General features: G+C 37.3%; 3 protein-coding genes, 1 non-coding gene and 1 pseudogene across 5 annotated transcripts; 4 read left to right on the top strand and 1 right to left on the bottom strand.

Moving 5' to 3' along the window:
* The first annotated feature begins 921 nt into the window (after positions 1-921).
* LOC142523283 (uncharacterized) lies at positions 922-1,586 on the top strand. 2 transcript variants are annotated; one of them, XM_075627021.1, is made up of 2 exons: positions 922-1,112; positions 1,189-1,586. In XM_075627021.1, the coding sequence occupies exons 1-2, from the start codon at positions 1,037-1,039 to the stop codon at positions 1,584-1,586; spliced, it is 474 nt and encodes a 157-aa protein (XP_075483136.1). In that variant the 5' UTR covers positions 922-1,036. The 2 variants fall into 2 exon arrangements, with proteins under 2 accessions (XP_075483136.1, XP_075483135.1); XM_075627020.1 differs by having other exon boundaries at positions 1,186-1,586.
* Positions 1,587-1,625: 39 nt separating this feature from the next.
* On the bottom strand, positions 1,626-4,056 carry LOC142523281 (DNA-directed RNA polymerase II subunit 2-like; annotated as a pseudogene).
* A 1,504-nt stretch (positions 4,057-5,560) lies between these two features.
* On the top strand, positions 5,561-9,341 carry LOC142522468 (uncharacterized). Its single transcript, XM_075625888.1, has 3 exons — positions 5,561-5,842; positions 7,173-7,379; positions 7,849-9,341. The coding sequence occupies exons 1-3, from the start codon at positions 5,684-5,686 to the stop codon at positions 9,046-9,048; spliced, it is 1,566 nt and encodes a 521-aa protein (XP_075482003.1). The 5' UTR covers positions 5,561-5,683; the 3' UTR covers positions 9,049-9,341.
* A 1,728-nt stretch (positions 9,342-11,069) lies between these two features.
* On the top strand, positions 11,070-17,345 carry LOC142522309 (callose synthase 12-like). Its single transcript, XM_075625602.1, has 2 exons — positions 11,070-16,532; positions 16,929-17,345. Exon 1 carries the CDS (start codon positions 11,208-11,210, stop codon positions 16,524-16,526), a length of 5,319 nt encoding a protein of 1,772 aa, XP_075481717.1. The 5' UTR covers positions 11,070-11,207; the 3' UTR covers positions 16,527-16,532; positions 16,929-17,345.
* LOC142523572 (small nucleolar RNA J33) lies at positions 14,164-14,244 on the top strand. The gene has a single exon (XR_012814759.1). It is a non-coding gene; the product is annotated as a small nucleolar RNA J33 (small nucleolar RNA).
* Positions 17,346-18,557: the final 1,212 nt, after the last annotated feature.

Here is an 18,557-nt window from a genome sequence, read left to right as displayed (position 1 = left end):
ACTTCAACGAAAATTTCAAGAACCTTGTTTTAACAGACAGCGCTTCCCTCATACATTCGATTTTCTTTAAAACATCATGTCCGCGTCTTATCTAATGGTTTTGATCGCAGTCCAATGCAGCGCACAGTTAGCGCAAGGCTCGATATAAGCCATGGCTGACCCTCCCTTTGATGAACATTGCAGTTGAAGCTCCAGCTTTGGTGCTCTTTGAAGGCTCGAAACTCTTTTTTAAACACTTCTCAAATCTAGGGATGGTGTAACACATCCAAGCAAAGAAGTCTTTCTTAATTGAGACATTCTATAGTAAGTGCCATTATATCGACCGAGATGATGTATGGCAAGCGGAAGTCTTCAATATTTTATTAAAATAATTTAATCGATGTTCTAATTTTTTAGCCAGCAGAACCAAATTAGCCAAAATATTAAAATTTTCGATATATATATATATATTGAGTTGGTATACTTGAGTCCAGACATAAAATATAATTATATATGACTACAAAAATAAAATATTGTATGTTCGTTTAAATTCATATCCATGATCTAAATGTTATGATCTACTTTGAATTATAAATCTTCTAACCAACATATTGAGCCGTATTTCGAAGTAGAATTATGGTTTTTAGAACAGACGGTGCGCCTTAAATAAATCTCGCCGTTGAATTATACAGACATACCTATATTAAATATTATACAAGTCTTTTCTCTGTTGATATATATGTGTTTCTAGCGTATGTCTGTATGTCATTCAATAATATAAATAAACGAAGAAATTCAATTATTATTTAAAACACGTACGTCATGCTTGTCTGGATGATGTCAATGCATGGAGTCTGCCGGGCTTCCTAATTATTTCTCCATGCATTTATTAATTAATTAATAATGCATGTTGGATAAGAGGTTAGCATTCCAACAGTCTACCCCGGGGAATCCTAGATACCTGCAATTAAATTAAACAACCCTTCGTCTCCCTTTGCCTTATGCAAATACTAATAAATAAACCCAATAAAACTTGTCCTTCTTCAATACATTAACAATGCCGTCTGGACCGAAGAAGAGGAAAGCTGCCAGGAAGAAGGAAACTCTAGGAAATACTCAATCATGTATTGAAGGTAAATATTCTTATTCTTATGCATTGATAAAACAGCAGTAGCACGTGATAATAATTTTCTCTCTTTTGCACAGAAGACTCCAGTAGTAAACTCGAATCGATTAATGAAAACACAACAATGCCTGCAGTTGATGATGGGTTGGACTCAAACAAAGAGAATTCATCTCTTTCTGTGGTTGAAGAGACGGATGAGTTGGTTGGCAATGACCATGGCGAAGTTTTGAACTCGGATAAAGAAAACCCAGTCGTTGAAGCTGGCATGGGATTAAGCTGTGTTGACGATAGTGTTGTGGTGGTTCAAGAATATGATCAAGCTTTGTTGCAAAATATGCACGCCCACCAGATTTCAGAGCAGTTGGAAGGATTGAAGAAGATGGTTTTTGAAGTACTCTGTGAAGTAGACAAAACGAGAACAACTCTTCATGAACTACTTGATGGTTTTACTAAAATTCAGCAGATTATTGTTGAGCAGTAATTGAGAGAGAATGAACTTAAATTTTTCGTTGTTACAAGTTATATTAATGCATTTCCTTTTGATATTTATGGAAGATAAAATCAAATGAAAAATCTCTGAGTTAGTATGGTGCTAATTTTGCCTTGCTAAGACGAATATCTTTCTATCCCCCTTTCTTCTTCTGCTCTCTCATTTTTTGAGATCCTTTGTTAGCAGCCTTGTTGAGAATCGAATAACATCAAAAGAGTAAAATCTTGACTCTTGGAAAAAGAAATTAACCTGAACTGTTCAACTGTATCAGTTTTGTTTTTGTGTCCTCTACACAATTCTTAAAATTGGCAATGGCTATCATTCCACAACTCTGGCATACGAGGACTTTATATGTATCGCTCTGTTTAACAAGCATTTCTTCAAAAAGTTTGCTGCACGATGTGCTATCATGCAGTCACCTTCCATCTCTCCCAACCGTAGACCAGCATCTCGTGATCTTCCTTCAGCAGGCTGTCTGGTGAGGATTTCCATAGGACCTCTACCACGAGAGTGGATCTTATCATCCACCATGTGCTTCAGCCGCTGGTAATATGTTGGCCCCAGGAATATAAAAGATGACAGTATTCGCCCTGGGTGCCCAATGTACATTCTTTCAAAGCCACGCATTTGATAACCTTATTTATGAAGAGCTTTGCTGATGTTATCCACCTGAGGAAACATGGATCATCGTAAAAATGAAAAAAATCTGAACTAAGACTTGGAAACTGGGAGTATATTGTGTCACTCACGGTAACATCCGTAAAAGAAGTGGCGTCTCCTTCCTTTCCCATTTGAGCAGCCACCTTCCCCATAACACACTCAATAAGCTGAGACCAATTGTCATGCGTGATGGAATGGCATGAGGGTTTACTATTATATCAGGAGTAATACCTTCAATTGTCCATGGCATGTCTTCCTGTTAGCAACTCATTCCTATCTTTCCCTTCTGTACGTGTCTGCTACTAAACTTAGCTTGTCTCCAATTGGAGGTGTCCTAACAGATCGCAACCGGACTTTGACAAACCTCAATCCATCAGCATTTGTGGTCAACAGAACCTGATATAGTGAAAAACATCAAACGACACAAAGGTAATGAACAAATGGTTTTAATTAAATAACCAAAGCTTCCATCACCAGGACAAACTCCTTAGTCATTTCTAGGTGAACACGTATCAACCGAAACACAAATTGTAGTTGCGAATGGAAATTGCAAATTTCAAACCTGGTCCACAATTCCACTTTCACTATGGCGTAAAGAACAACTACAATCCTGGCGGGTGTATTTTGAATATTTTCCTTGAGCTTCATCTTGCGAAAATGGTATTGTCTTTCCAATAATGACATCATCAACAGACAGTCGTGTTCCCTGATACATTTAGAAGATCCTAATAACATCAGAAAATAGAAAATAGAGTAAAGAAGTGAACTTTGTGCAACTTTGAGCAGGGAATGGACTCTGGAGGAAGTTGCCTCCGTAACTGAAATAAAGAGAACTAGTGTGGTTTATGAGAAATGCAACATTTGCTCCTTCTGTGTCCATCTCTTTGGTTTTTGTAAATTGATTGGGATAATGACCTCTTAAGTCAAAGTCCTAGTTCTCTTGATATATACATCGTTTCATGTGTTATCCATATTGATAATGCTGATACATTTGAAAACTGTAAAACAAATGAAGTGACAGAGAAGAAATTAAAACAGAAGTATACGTGTTAATAACATTTATTGTCATTGATATCATTGTTGTCTCCTCTTCTTCTGTCTCATATATTCAGTAAATCCTTTCCTGATAAGGTCGTGCCGTCCATATTTTTCATGGGATTCCTGAGAGAAAACCAGCACTACTAATCACAGGCAAAAGGTATAACAGATCATTAATATCTATTTATGTAATCACACTCTTTGCTGTAAGGCAAGAATATCTTTCTTTTTTATAAGCAACCTTTGTTTTCCCACAATGAATAACGGCCGACTGCAACGGAGGTAGTCTGCATACAGTCGAAGTTCTATAACACGTATATCACGAATAATTCCAACTTCTGTATTGACATCCACCTACAATAAATTTAATCCATTCAAATTTTCATGTCTTTAAATAAAAAGATCTAAAAGAAGTCAAGTAATCAGATGTTTTACCTGTCTCCTCAGCTGTTCGAGAGTCTTGACCAACATCTCTGGGTGTGGGTGAATACCAATCCAGCTACCATTAACAAAATAGTTTGGTATCTTGAGGAATCACCGCTGGTGATATTTCCTATTCACAGGTAAGAATAACAATATTAGTTGTGCATGAATTATATTATCAGCACAAAAACTAACTTTGGAAATGTTTGAACCTCAAAGATTCTCTGTACTCCACTCGTCCAAAACTCTATAATGGGGTTTACTGCTGATCCCACTGTTATGTACACCACAAGTGCAAGGTTCTTTACCAGTCCACGTGCCTGAAATTAAACCAGTGTAAGAAATACAATCAATTGTCCTAAGATGCTTTGAAATAATGGAACCTTTTGAACATGATGAGATCTCACATCCCTGATTAATTTCCTGAATAACTGCGCTAACACCAATGAATTACCACATAAATTTCATCGAAGTTGTCCAAAAACATCCAAACATTAAAATTGCATACCGTCCTAAATAAACCGCCTATCTAGTAAAGGACCGGCAAGGTCCGGTCTCTTGTTCAGTCGGGTCGAAAATTCGTCATATAAAATTATCATCTTATGTATTTTTTGTGTATATAAAAATGACATCAATTATGGACCTCTTTTAATTTCCATCATGCTGTGAACTCACCAAGGAAAAATGCGTCAAGTTTGGACACAGAAGTCAAGCCTGAATAAATAAAGAAGAAGAAATAATATGTACATATCCTGCATTTATCACGTGTTTATATAAAATTTCCTATTAAGTTGAAGTATGATTCAGATGGATCGAATGAAAATGTCAATTTTTTTGAATCATGAATTATCGAATAAAATAATTCAAATTTAAAATCATACTAAATTTATATTTGAATGTTTTTTACCTCGCTTTTGATTCGATAATTTTTAAATCAAATTGAATATTTTTTTAGTCGTATATAAAAGATCACAAATCGAACTGTTTTTTTTTTTTAATGTTTAATTGGTGATATTAATCAATTAAATTTGAATGTTAAAACTCAAAATTTGATACATGCATACACCATGAATCAATTTATTGTATAGTGAATAAATGATAAATATGTTGACAAACATGCTCAAGGGTTCGTCCGATCCGTTCCGAATAATTACCAAGAATGCATCTCAAATTTTTTAAAATAAATTATATTTATAAATCTTTTTATGTAAAAATGATATTCATTAATAAAAAATAAAATATTAATTTACCACTCCTTTCCATTCTTCTTAATTCCCAAAATTTTAAATTAGAACTATGAAATTTAAATTCTAAATTTTAAATTACAATTGAAAAAACTTAAATCTAAAATTCTAAATATTTTTTGCCCCTCTCAATTGACTACTAACAAAATACAATATTTTTGTTATAATTTTTAATTCTCAAATAAGCTAGATATTGCTATTATTATTTTGTATACTCTTATTATTTTGATATCATCTCATAAAATTGATTCGCGAGACAGTCTCATAAAATTTTTTTTATGTTACAAGAGTCTATTCTAAATATTTTCAAACTTTTAGCTAATAAAATATTAAAAAATTGTACATAAAAAACTAAAAAAAACACATAAAATAAACTTTCGTAAACATAAAAATTTAACTTAGAAAAAAACTTATTCCAGGCTTTAATAAATCCAACCAAGCTCTAGTCAACATCAAAGTCGGTGCACGTTTTCGTCTTTATCAGATTTGTTTTATCTATTTTATCATTTTACATTTAAAAAAGCACGCTTTTCACATGCTAATAGAATATTCCATTTCCCAAATAAAAATAATAATTTACTCAAACAAGTCCTTATTCATCTCTCCTTTTCATTGCCTTGGAGCTAAGCAAACTATAAGTACCCATTCCCTCTCTTCCATACCTGCTATCCATCCATCAATCTGGATTCTGGGATTGTTAATTCTTACCTTGTATAAGCGGCTATGGCATCTGGGTCGTTGGGTCGAGGAGGCAATTCTGGCTCCAAAGGGTTCGGCTTCGGGTCTGATGATATCCTTTGCTCATACGAGGATTACGGCAGCAATCAGGGTGGGAATAATGGAACTCAAGCCGACTCTTTTATTGGAGCGAATTCCGGGAAGGTAAATCTATTGGATTGTTTTGTTGTGATTTTTGTTTTTCTACGATTGTGGAAAGAATTGATTCAAGTGCTTGTTTAACCTTCCTTGTTTTTGTGGGTTTCGTTTTGATTCAGGATTTGATTTTGTTCAAGGTTTTGACATTTGTGAGTTTTTTTATATTGATACGGATGTATTGTTTCTGGGGGATGCTAATGGAATATTGACTTCTTAATCATTCTTTTTCTCCTCATTTGCCTTTTTCATTACATGATTTATTGAATAAATAAGCCTGAAAAAAAAAAAAAACACACACACACACAGATATATATTGTGTTAACTTTAATAGATGCTAAGATATCACGGTCATGCATTTATGAAGACTTTAGTATGAGAAGAACAAAGCGATGGATGTGAGATGAGGAAAATGTGCAAAAATGAATTTGTAAGGCAGGCTATAACACTTGTCTATGATACTTTATAGAACATTTTGCGCATTAGTGGCAGCAGGGTCTCGTATGCTCGTACTAGGGTGACCATTGGTCAGTTGTAAGAATTTGACTTTAATAGGCTGTGCTCCATTCTAATTTCTGGTTGCTGAGGTCTGAGTATGGGGAACAAAATAATTTAAAAGGATCTGTAGCTTTATTATTCACGCTCTTCTTATTTGGGGCATGGAGACAAAAGAGCTGCAAATGATCTCATATTTCACTGATTGACCGACTTTGTAAATGCTGAAAATTTGGTGGAAGTTTTGATGTGATGAAAAAGAAACAAACTTGAGATGCTTCTTCAATGTCAATTGCATATCTTCGTCATTTCTTTGATTCTTTCTTCATTGCTCTTTTATCAAGAATCAGAAGCAGGAATTTAATTTATTAAGTTTTAAAATATAAAAGTGTACCCAAGCCGCATTTTTGCTGGAATCCTTTAAGCATGGAACCTAATTACGAGTTTTAGTCTAGCAATTTCATTTTTAAATTAGCAATGATGTTTTATCTGAAATTCAGAACCGAATTCTTTGGATCAGAAAATATTTAGAATATTAAGAAAAAGCAAAGATGGGAAAAAACTTGTTCTGAGAAGCATGTAGTAACTCAAAACTCTCTGCTCAAGGGTTACCCGTTTTCTTTCAATTGAATGGTGATGTTTAAACAGTTACTATATTTTTAGCAACTTTTTTCTGTTTGACTTGTTCTCGACTGCTACTCCTAATTTGTTGTCTAATTAATCTTGAGCATCATTATGGGTTTCTCCTCTAAATTAAGCAGGATTTCCAAAATGCCGAATGAAAAGGACATCTGTTTTTCATGCTACCGCTTATAGCCCACCTGACGTATTCTCTTTTAATCAGGATGTTATATTTATTGTTGAAATGACCATGAAGAAGTACTCTGACGATCTCATGCGTTTCCTTGAGGGAATCAGCTCACGGCTGTCGCAGTTGGAATTGTCTTGCTACAATCTTGAGAAGTCTATCGGAGAAATGCATTCTGATTTAGTTCGTGATCATGATGAATCGGAGACAAAACTTGAGTCTCTGGAAAAGCACATTCAAGAGGTCTATTTTTACACTGTGATTTTGATTTTTTTATTATCTGTATGCTTATCGAGACTCTGCGATAATGTCAGCGCAATTGCTGTATGGTGTCTTCTGGAAATATTTAAAACCTGTAAGAGCTGTTTTTACTGCTGAATATCTCTGGGTTTAGTGCATCCACTTAGTGTGAATCCGGTTTCGCCTTTTTGCATATTTTAACTTCACAAAATTACCTTGCTTTTTGAGGCTGCTTTATCTGTACTAGTGTGAGGCACATGCATGGTATGTGCAGACTTTTTAATTCTGTGTGAAGATATTTTTTTATGGATAAAATAACAATTTACCGTGGCAGTTGATTCGCTATGTTTGGCGTATAGTTAATCTATGGTTATCACCTCGTATTAAACCATGGATTGGCATAATTTGTGTGAGCATATTGTAATGGTTTATTCTTTCAATTGGTATTTTAATGAAATTGTATTCAATGCAGGTTCACAGGTCTGTACAAATCCTAAGGGATAAGCAGGAACTCGCTGTTACTCAGAAAGAGCTAGCTAAGCTTCAGCTTGCACAGAAGGAATCCTCGTTACCTAGTAACACTCAAGAGAATGAAGGGAAAGCTTCGCCGCCTCCCTCTGAAGCAAAGAAAAGTGAGAACTCTTGTGATGTGCATGGTAGGCAGCAATTGGCTCTTGTGCCCATGTCCCATCAGGTAGTCCCTCAACCTGCCCAAGCAGTCGAGCATCAGCAGCCTACTACAGGAGTTCCATCATCGATCCCTTCCGAAACAATTTCCCAAGCACCACCGACATTTTACTTGCCTTCTCAATTGACCAATCAGCCAGTCCTATCCCAAACATCTCAAAATCAGTATCTGGTTACACAATCTCAACTTCAAGATTTCTCTAGGATGGCGCTGCAGCCGACACAATCTCAACTTCAGGACTTCTCTAGGGTTGCGCCACAGCAGGCGCAATCCCAACTCAACCAGAGCTCTCAGATTCAGTCATTAGCTCCATATCAGCAACCATGGCCCCAGCAACAACAACAGCCTGTTCAACCATCCATTCAGCCAGTTATGCAACCAACTATTAGATCCCCATCACCTCCTATTTACTCGTCCTATTTGCCTAACCAATCCAATCAATCACCTGCAGAAATGATTCCCAGTAGTATACCTATGCAAGTCTCTTTTGCTGTAGCATCCCAACCTGGTTCTGTAGGTCCAGAGACAATACCTTATGGTTATGGTGCCGCAGGCAGACCGATTCAACCGCATCCTTCAATTCAAAATCTCAAGGTTAGTTTTATTTCGCAATCGGGTGACGGATATGTGCATAGTGGGCCTCGTCCAACACTTCCCCCTGGAACTGCCTTTATGATGTTTGATGGTGAAGGAGGAAGGATGCATAATCTGCCCCCACAACCTCATTTCCATCAAGGTGGTTACCCTCCTACAAGTTCCTCTCTGAACCTATTGCGTGTACCAAGTGCTAATATGGTAGTTCCTCATAGTCATCCCCACAGTGAGTTGATTGAGAAGGTGGTGAGCATGGGTTACAGGGGTGATCACGTTGTTGGCATCCTTCAGTGGATGGGGGAGAATGGTCAGCCTATTGATTTCAATTCTGTGCTCGACAGGTTGAATGGGCATTCCTCTTGTGGTTCTCAGAGAACATGGTCTGGATAAAACATCTTGGAATTCACTGACATCTGGTACTGTTTCGATGGTTTCGGTTTTCTTATGTTAAATAAAGGAAGGTTGATAAGACATGCATGGTTATGCGAATACAGGGATATAGAGAGATGCTTTTTTGTCACGTAGTCTCTTTCCCAATGTTGTTACCCCTTGGTATATTACATGATCAGGTTCATGGCATTGTAAGAACTGTATTATTGCTTGTGAGAATTGTAATGGTTCCCTTAATTAATTGTTGAATTCGGTATTTGTTTTAAATTTTAATCAGTCTCTCTTCAGAGAATTAGATGAGCAATTGTTATTTGGGTGTCTTAATTCACTGTGGCCATGAATATTAATCGATGAGATATAAAATTAGAGCTCATCAACGAGACAAGTTCTCAAGTGCTCGCTTCTAGAGCTAGAGCCAGAAATAAAGGCTAGGAAGCCTAGGCTATGCAAATTATTGCGTGTGTATGATTATTGCTTAAAATCGTACGAAATCGTTTACCAGTTGACTCTTCTGTCCCTTTATCGATCACATAAGCAATGACTAAAAAGTCAAGAAAATTGGTGCACCATTAATTTCCTCGCTCGAAAATGATTCCTCAATGTTACAACAATCCACCAGTCAATATCATATTATATATATATATGCTAATATGGTCACAACCAATAATGCTATAATAAAATAAATTAAACTGCTCGCTCGACATGTTCGGAAAATATCATCCGACTTCTTTTTCATTTTTTTGTTCTTTGTGACAATAAAATTTGTCACAATTTTTTTTTTTTAGGGTAGAATCCGAAACCTCGCTATCTTTTGGTGTAACTGAAAAAGCCCGAGGTATAATTCTTATTATGTCAAGTGGGAACACCAAACATGAGCTTCGATTTCTTCAACGGTCAACTTAACCAACAAGTGTGTAAAATTTAGAGTTTGCCAATAAGCCAAGTGGAATTAAATTTCATTAATTAATATTCGGGCGATTTAGTCGTGGAATTAAATAATGGGAATAACGCATGCATCCATCCAAACGCGTAAGACCCGAATTTTCCTTTTAACAATCCACGCGTTCTTCTCCATAAACAATTTGCTTTCACAGTCTAGATTCAACTTCGAACAAGGAAAAGTTGAACCGTTGGATTATCGACAGCCCACTGCTAGTGTGTGAATGTATGTATATATATGTACCGAACCGTTGGAAAATCTAGGTCTTTAATTTCATGAATATGTATCTTATGAGACAATCTCACGAATCTGTACATGGCATACGGGTCAACCCTACCGATATTTACAATAAAAAATAATACTCTTATCATAAAAAATAATATTTTTTCATGGATAACCCAAATAAGAGATCAGTCTCACAAAATACGACCTGTGAGACCATCTCATTGGGTGACTTTGAAAGAATTTATACATAACTAACTAGAAGCCATAAATCTCCAATATCGGGAACTTTACTTTTTCCATACTAGAATCCGATATTTTTCTTAAAACAAATGTGTAAAAAGTCGCAAATTGGCATTACGTGCTTACAATCTAGAATCTACGCACAATTATTATTAAAAATATTAACAAAGTGGAGGAACTTTGTAAGAAAACCGACTGATATTCATTTATTATTACTAAATTTATTTGTTGACCAAAGAGCGAGTGAGCTGAGGCTAAAATGCAATTTCGGCACTGTTACTAATATAAATAGTCCTATCTTACCACTTGTTTTTTACAAGTATTATTTATCTCGATCAATCATATTATTAATCATTTATCTCACGTCAATCAAATTCGTAATTATTTATCTCACATCAATCAAATCAATAATATAAAAATTAAAATATTATCCTTAATAAATAATATTATTAATATTCTATTAATATTTTCAACAAAGACAAAATGATAATATCATATTATCTCAAATTTAATCAAACAAATCAATCAAATCAAACTCTATTTTAACTATCAATTTCTATTCATTTTATTATTACAAAATATTACTTATCCTCGTGAACCAAACGAGACCTTCGTGTACAACAATCACAGCACGTTACCATCAGTCCGCCATTGTTATTTGAAAACAATTTCATAGATTAATCCCAAATATCAATGTAAACCCAAAAACTTCGAAAAAACCCCTAAGAATTCTCAGATCTATCCGAATGCGACGATGAATCAACGGCCTCAGCCACTCTCTGCCAAGAACGACGACGTATACAACATCATCCCCATTCACAATCTCCTCGACGACCATCCTTCGCTCCGTTTCCCGGAAGTCCGGGCCGCTGCGGCCGCACTTCGGGCCGTCGGTGACCTGAGAAGGCCGCCTTTCTCAACATGGGAGCCCCACTACGACCTTCTTGACTGGCTCGCGCTCTTCTTCGGTTTCCAAGCTTCAAATGTCAACAACCAGAGGGAGCATCTCGTACTCCACCTGTCCAATGCTCAGATGCGCCTATCTCCGCCTCCGGACAACATTGATACTCTTGACCCTGCCGTCCTCCGCCGCTTCCGCCGCAGGCTCTTGAAAAATTACACTAGCTGGTGCTCTTACCTCAACCTCAAGTCCAACATCTGGCTCTCTGATTCCTCTCGGAACGCCTCCGGGGATCACCGCCGTGAGCTTTTATATGTTTCTCTTTATTTGCTTATCTGGGGTGAGTCTGCCAATATACGTTTTGTCCCGGAATGCATTTGTTATATATTTCATAACATCGCTATGGAATTGAACAAAATCTTGGAGGATTACATTGATGAGAACACTGGGAGGCCTTTTTTACCGTCTGTTTCTGGAGATAACGCCTATTTGAATAAAATTGTGAAGCCAATTTATGATACAATCAAAGCTGAGGTGGATAATAGTAGGAATGGTACAGCTCCGCACTCTGCTTGGAGGAATTACGATGATATAAATGAGTATTTCTGGAGTAAGCGGTGTTTTGAGAAGCTTAAGTGGCCCATTGACCTGGGGAGTAATTTCTTTGTTAGGGGCCATAAGGGGAAGAAAGTGGGGAAGACTGGGTTTGTTGAGCAGAGGTCGTTTTGGAATCTGTTTAGGAGTTTTGATAAGTTATGGATCATGTTGATTCTGTTTCTTCAAGCAGCAATTATTGTGGCATGGCAGGAAAACACGTTTCCGTGGCAGGCACTGAAGGATACACGCATTCAGGTCAGATGCTTGACTGTGTTTTTCACGTGGAGTGCACTGAGGTTCTTGCAGTCGATGCTGGATGCTGGAATGCAATATAGTCTGGTGACGAGGGAGACTAAATCTTTGGGAATTAGGATGGTTTTGAAAAGTTTGGTTGCAGCTGCCTGGATTGTGGTGTTTGGTGTGTTCTACGGAAGGATATTGAGTAAGAGAAATGCTGATAGGGGTTGGACATCTGCTGCAAAAAGCAGAATTGTAAATTTTCTTGAGGTCGCTGTGGTTTTTATTGCCCCAGAGCTGTTGGCCTTCGCCTTGTTTGTTCTTCCGTGGATTAGAAATTTTTTGGAGAATACAAATTGGAAGTTATTTTATTTGTTGTCCTGGTGGTTCCAGAGCAAGACATTCGTGGGTCGGGGCCTCAGGGAAGGTCTTGTGGACAATGTAAAGTACACCCTTTTCTGGATCGTGGTGCTTGCAACAAAATTTTCTTTCAGTTACTTCATGCAGATTAAGCCTTTGATTGCTCCCACAAAGACATTGTTAGATCTCAAAAATATTGATTATGAGTGGCATGAGTTCTTTGGTCACAGTAACCGATTTACTGTGGGACTGTTGTGGCTCCCAGTTATTTTGATCTACCTCATGGATATACAGATTTGGTATTCGATTTACTCTTCATTTGTTGGCGCAGCGGTGGGGTTGTTTGATCACTTGGGTGAGATTCGTAACATGCAGCAATTGAGGTTGAGGTTTCAGTTCTTCGCTAGTGCTATTCAGTTTAATCTGATGCCTGAAGAGCAGCTTTTAAATGCGAGAGGAACATTTAGCAGCAAAATCAAAGATGCCATCCACCGGTTGAAACTGAGATACGGGCTAGGACGGCCCTTCAAAAAGCTAGAATCCAACCAGGTGGAGGCTTACAAATTTGCCTTGATATGGAATGAAATAATTAATATATTCAGGGAGGAAGACATTGTCTCTGACCATGAGGTGGAGCTATTAGAGCTGCCTCAAAATGACGATAAGGATCCTAAATGTAACTGGGAAATTCGAGTGATTCAGTGGCCATGCTTACTTCTGTGTAATGAGCTGTTGCTTGCTCTCAGCCAGGCTAAAGAGTTGGTAGATGCTCCTGATCGGTGGCTTTGGTACAAGATAGGCAAGACCGAGTATCGGCGATGTGCAGTCATCGAATCTTATGACAGTTTGAGACACTTTTTACTGGCCATTGTTAAATATGATTCCGAGGAGCGTTCAATAATCAGAATCTTTTTTCAAGAAATTGATGAGTGGATTCGGCTGGAGAAATTCACGAAAAACTACAACATGACAGCACTCCACAGAATCCATGAGAAGGTTGTCCATCTTTTAGATCTTGTACTCAAGCCTAATAAAGATGCCGATAAGGTGGTGAATTCTCTTCAGGCACTTTATGAGACTGCAATTAGAGATTTCCTGAAAGAGAAGAGAAGCAATGACCAGCTAAAGGAAGATGGTCTGGCTCCTCAAGGAACAATGTCTGATAGATTGCTTTTTCAAAATGCTGTTGAGTTACCGAGTGCAAGCAATGATAAGTTCTATCGTAGAGTTCGGCGGTTGCACACAATTCTGACATCTCGGGATTCAATGCAAAAGGTGCCTGAAAATCTTGAGGCAAGACGTCGGATTGCCTTCTTCAGCAATTCCTTGTTCATGAACATGCCCCATGCCCCACAAGTTGAGAAAATGATGGCCTTCAGTGTACTGACTCCATATTACAGTGAGGAGGTATTATACAGCAAGGAACACCTTCGAACTGAGAATGAAGATGGGATTTCCACGCTTTTCTACTTGAAGACCATATACGCCGATGATTGGAGAAATTTCTTGGAGAGGATGCGGCGAGAAGGGATGGTAAGTGAAAAAGAATTGTGGACAAATAGATTGAGAGATCTTCGACTTTGGGCATCATATAGAGGCCAGACACTGACTCGCACTGTGAGGGGAATGATGTACTATTATAGAGCCCTTGAAATGCTGGCTTTTCTAGATTCTGCTTCTGAGATGGACATGAGAGAAGGATCTCAACAACTTGATTCTATGAGGCATAGGAACAATGTGGACGGTTTAAGCTCAGAAAGATCACCCTCCTCGAGAAGTTTGAGCCGAGCTAATAGTTCAGTCAGCTTGTTGTTCAAAGGCCATGAGCGTGGGACTGCTTTGATGAAATACACTTATGTGGTAGCATGTCAGATTTATGGTTCTCAAAAGGCGAAAAAAGACCCCCATGCTGAGGAGATACTATATCTGATGAAAAATAACGAAGCCCTTCGTGTTGCCTATGTTGATGAGGTGTTGTCAGGAAGGGATGAGAAAGATTATTACTCTGTCCTGGTGAAATTTGACCAGAAGTTGCAGAGAGAAGTTGAGATATATCGTGTCAAGTTACCTGGTCCAGTGAAGCTTGGAGAGGGTAAACCGGAGAATCAGAATCATGCCATTATCTTCACTAGGGGAGATGCAGTTCAGACCATTGACATGAACCAGGACAACTATTTCGAAGAGGCTTTAAAGATCCGAAACCTTTTGGAGGAATTTACTCGCTACTATGGTATCCGGAAACCTACCATCTTGGGAGTTCGAGAACATATTTTTACAGGTTCTGTATCGTCACTTGCTTGGTTCATGTCTGCTCAGGAAATGAGTTTTGTCACCTTGGGGCAGCGGGTTTTAGCTAACCCCTTGAAAGTTCGGATGCATTACGGGCATCCCGATGTGTTTGACAGGTTTTGGTTTTTGACTCGAGGAGGGATAAGCAAAGCTTCCAGAGTGATTAATATCAGTGAGGATATTTTTGCTGGATTCAATTGCACGTTGCGAGGCGGAAATGTTACTCACCATGAATATATCCAAGTAGGAAAGGGAAGGGATGTTGGGCTAAATCAAATTTCTATGTTTGAAGCTAAGGTTGCCAGTGGAAATGGTGAGCAAATTCTGAGCCGAGACGTGTACAGATTGGGTCATAGGCTGGACTTCTTTAGAATGCTCTCGTTCTTTTATACTACTGTTGGCTTTTTCTTCAATACCATGATGATTCTTCTTACCGTGTATGCCTTTTTGTGGGGCCGGCTTTATCTTGCGTTGAGTGGAGTAGAAGGTTCTGCATTAGCAAATAATGCAGATGATAATAAAGCACTTGGTACGATATTGAACCAGCAATTCATAATCCAACTTGGTCTCTTTACTGCCTTGCCAATGGTTGTGCAAAGTTCACTTGAATTTGGCTTTCTGAATGCTCTCTGGGACTTTATTACCATGCAGCTCCAGCTTTCTTCAATATTCTATACATTCTCCATGGGAACCCGTGGTCATTACTTTGGAAGGACTGTTCTGCATGGTGGTGCGAAATACCGTGCAACAGGGCGAGGTTTTGTGGTGCAGCATAAGAGTTTTGGTGAGAATTATAGATTGTATGCCCGAAGTCATTTTGTGAAGGCTGTCGAACTTGGTTTGATACTTACCGTGTATGCTTCCTACAGCCCCGTAGCTACAGGCACTTTCGTGTACATAGCATTGACAATTTCCAGTTGGTTTTTAGTCGTGTCCTGGATTTTGGGTCCTTTCATTTTTAACCCTTCGGGTTTTGATTGGTTAAAAACTGTGTACGATTTCGATGACTTTATGAACTGGATATGGTACAGGGGTGGCGTGTTCACGAAGTCTGAACAGAGCTGGGAAAAGTGGTGGGATGAAGAGCAAGATCATTTAAGGACAACTGGTCTTTGGGGAAAGGTACTGGAAATTATTTTGGATCTCCGTTTCTTCTTCTTTCAGTTTGGGATTGTGTATCAGTTGGGCATTGCTGCTGGAAGCAAGAGCATTGCTGTTTACTTGCTTTCATGGATCTATGTGGTTGTGGCCCTTGTACTTTATATGGTAGTAGTATATGCTCGTGACAAATATGCTGCAAAGGAACACGTCTACTATCGTTTGGTGCAGTTCCTTGTTATTATTCTTGTGATAGTTGTGATAATTACATTGCTGGAGTTTACTCAGTTCAAATTTATTGATCTCTTCACAAGTTTACTGGCTTTTGTCCCCACCGGGTGGGGATTTATATCGATCGCTCAGGTCCTAAGACCCTTTTTGGAGAAAACAATGCTCTGGCAGGTTGTTGTTTCGTTAGCTCGCTTGTATGACATAATGTTCGGAGTTATTGTGATGGCTCCTGTGGCCCTTTTATCATGGTTGCCTGGGTTCCAAAATATGCAGACTAAGATTCTTTTCAATCAAGCATTTAGTAGGGGCCTTCACATATCTCAGATTGTGGCAGGAAAAAAACCCAAGGCTGATCTGTGATTTAAGGTACTTTATTATTTTTAATATTTAACCATATTTTGGAAATATTTGAGTTTACAGTATGTGATGTTTCGAAATTTGGATTTCTCCATTTTCGCACTTGATTTTTTATCTCTTAACAATTCAGCCATTTTAAGGCTGATCTGTGATTCTTTTTGCTTTTTTGGTTAATACGCGCAAATTCTGATTTTAATATTACCCAGATCTGTATCGGTCTGGTCTGGTGTTGAGTGCGATTATGTGGAGTGACGAGATTCTGCTTTAGTGGCTGATATTTATAATTTGGTGCAACAAACTTCAAGATATATTTATATATATTTTTAGTTCTTCACTTTGTCTTTATGGTTGATGCACTTGTCAACAGTCCTTTTGATGCATAGTCGTTATTTATTGTGTTTGCAGGTTTAATGTTTTGTGGTATAAAGGTTTGGAGTTCGAGGTTCTATGGTTGTATTCTTGTGAAGAGTTTATAGTAGTGGATCGTATCAGGATTCACTTCCAAAAATTTCTTCTAAAAGCCAAGGGGAAAGAAGATTCTGATAGGTTTTCTTTCTTTCTTTTTTCTCTCCGTGGTCACTTGATATCTTAGTTGGCCAATTCTTTTCACGTTTATAGCTTCATTATTTACCTGCAGTTGCCAAAGTTTTGTATGATAAGAATTTGTGTCCATTCTATCCGAGTTAATATAGTGTAAAAATCGCTCTGGTTTTTTGTTCTTCTTCTTGCAAACTCCAGGACTGGGATAGCTCAAATCTTGAAATTTGATACTCAGATCTTTTACTCGGGCTCACGTGTGATCCTTGAGTTTTTCTCTTTCCATTGATGGTGCTCTCATATTACTATGGTGTGCTGTGCCATCATTTCTAAAACTTAGAATGTAGTCTATGGATTTCTTGATACATATTTTGGTGAACTTGCGGTTCTGGCTATTGAATTGTTGATCGCTTGTTATGGTACCCAAATCTTAAATATATTACCTGTATCTTATTTTTAGTAGGTGTCGGTTTGGTAATTTATTTAGATATGTTCATTTTCTAGTCGACACATGAAGTTGACTCTGCAGTTACTCGTTCCGTATCTGTCTGCAGGCTTAACAGGGTATTTGTCTAATCTATAATATATTAATCAATAAAGTTTGCGAATTAAATAGTGTTAATGCAATTTCAAAAAATTTAAGAAGTTCTTAAAATAAGTTCTCGCAAACACTATGTCATTCTGTCCACATCCTTGTTTTAGGGAATTGTAGCTTATTTATACTGTCCGATCAACGACTAAATTGATGTGTATCTATATGAAAGATTTGTTTGTATACATGTGTTGGTTCGTAGTATAATATTCAAGTTGCCTGTAAATCGAGTTGTCATTTACTTTTTGCATGCATTTTGGGTTGGATTTTTTCCCCGAATGCTTCTTTCTATATGCACGTATTATCTTATATTTTGAATGAAGAAAGATGGGATTAGTGGTTGCTTGGGTTAATATTTTAATATTTCTTAGTTCACCAACGGATTTATATAATATTGTTTGTACCTCGCTTTATTTACAATTCCGTTTAATCTTCTTAATTTCTTTATCAGAGGATTTTTGCAGGTTTATTTATCATTCCATCTCAGTTTCAAAAAACAAAAACAAAAAATTCCTTATAATCGATCATTATTTTACTCGCATACGTATTTATATGATGATCAAATAATATGTTAATAGCAATTAACTATCGTTTCCCCGACTTCTATGTAAATTGGTTGATTGTTTTGAACATGACTTTGTTTCCAATAGAAAAAAGAACTGGAACTCGTTATAGTTTCATCATTACTATTTGAGTTAAAACTCATTCTTTTAAATTTTAATAATAAGGAAAAAATGATGATGCTAACTAATTAAATATAATTTTGTGAATGTTTGTGTTTTACTAATATTCAGATAGTCGAAAGTTGGAAAAAAATAGGTTGCCTGTGTATTTCAAGTTTTTATAATCGGAAGTTCTTGCATTTTGGTTTCTGACTTCAATTCCTTGGTTCTACTTTCTGATAG

This window comes from Primulina tabacum, chromosome 13 (genome assembly GCF_025594145.1).
Source record: "Primulina tabacum isolate GXHZ01 chromosome 13, ASM2559414v2, whole genome shotgun sequence".
Taxonomy (NCBI): Eukaryota; Viridiplantae; Streptophyta; class Magnoliopsida; order Lamiales; family Gesneriaceae; genus Primulina; species Primulina tabacum.
The sequence above is the reverse complement of the archived record's forward strand: the minus strand, read 5'-3'. Positions and strand labels throughout refer to the sequence as shown.

Excerpts from the sequence above, each read along its gene's own strand:
- LOC142523283 (XM_075627020.1), top strand. The coding sequence starts at position 1,037 with ATGCCGTCTGGACCGAAGAAGAGGAAAGCTGCCAGGAAGAAGGAAACT. Across the intron at positions 1,113-1,185 it reads TACTCAATCATGTATTGAAG|AAGACTCCAGTAGTAAACTC; the intron begins GTAAATATTCTT and ends TCTTTTGCACAG.
- LOC142522468 (XM_075625888.1), top strand. The coding sequence starts at position 5,684 with ATGGCATCTGGGTCGTTGGGTCGAGGAGGCAATTCTGGCTCCAAAGGG. Across the intron at positions 5,843-7,172 it reads TTGGAGCGAATTCCGGGAAG|GATGTTATATTTATTGTTGA; the intron begins GTAAATCTATTG and ends TCTTTTAATCAG. Across the intron at positions 7,380-7,848 it reads TGGAAAAGCACATTCAAGAG|GTTCACAGGTCTGTACAAAT; the intron begins GTCTATTTTTAC and ends TATTCAATGCAG.
- LOC142522309 (XM_075625602.1), top strand. The coding sequence starts at position 11,208 with ATGAATCAACGGCCTCAGCCACTCTCTGCCAAGAACGACGACGTATAC.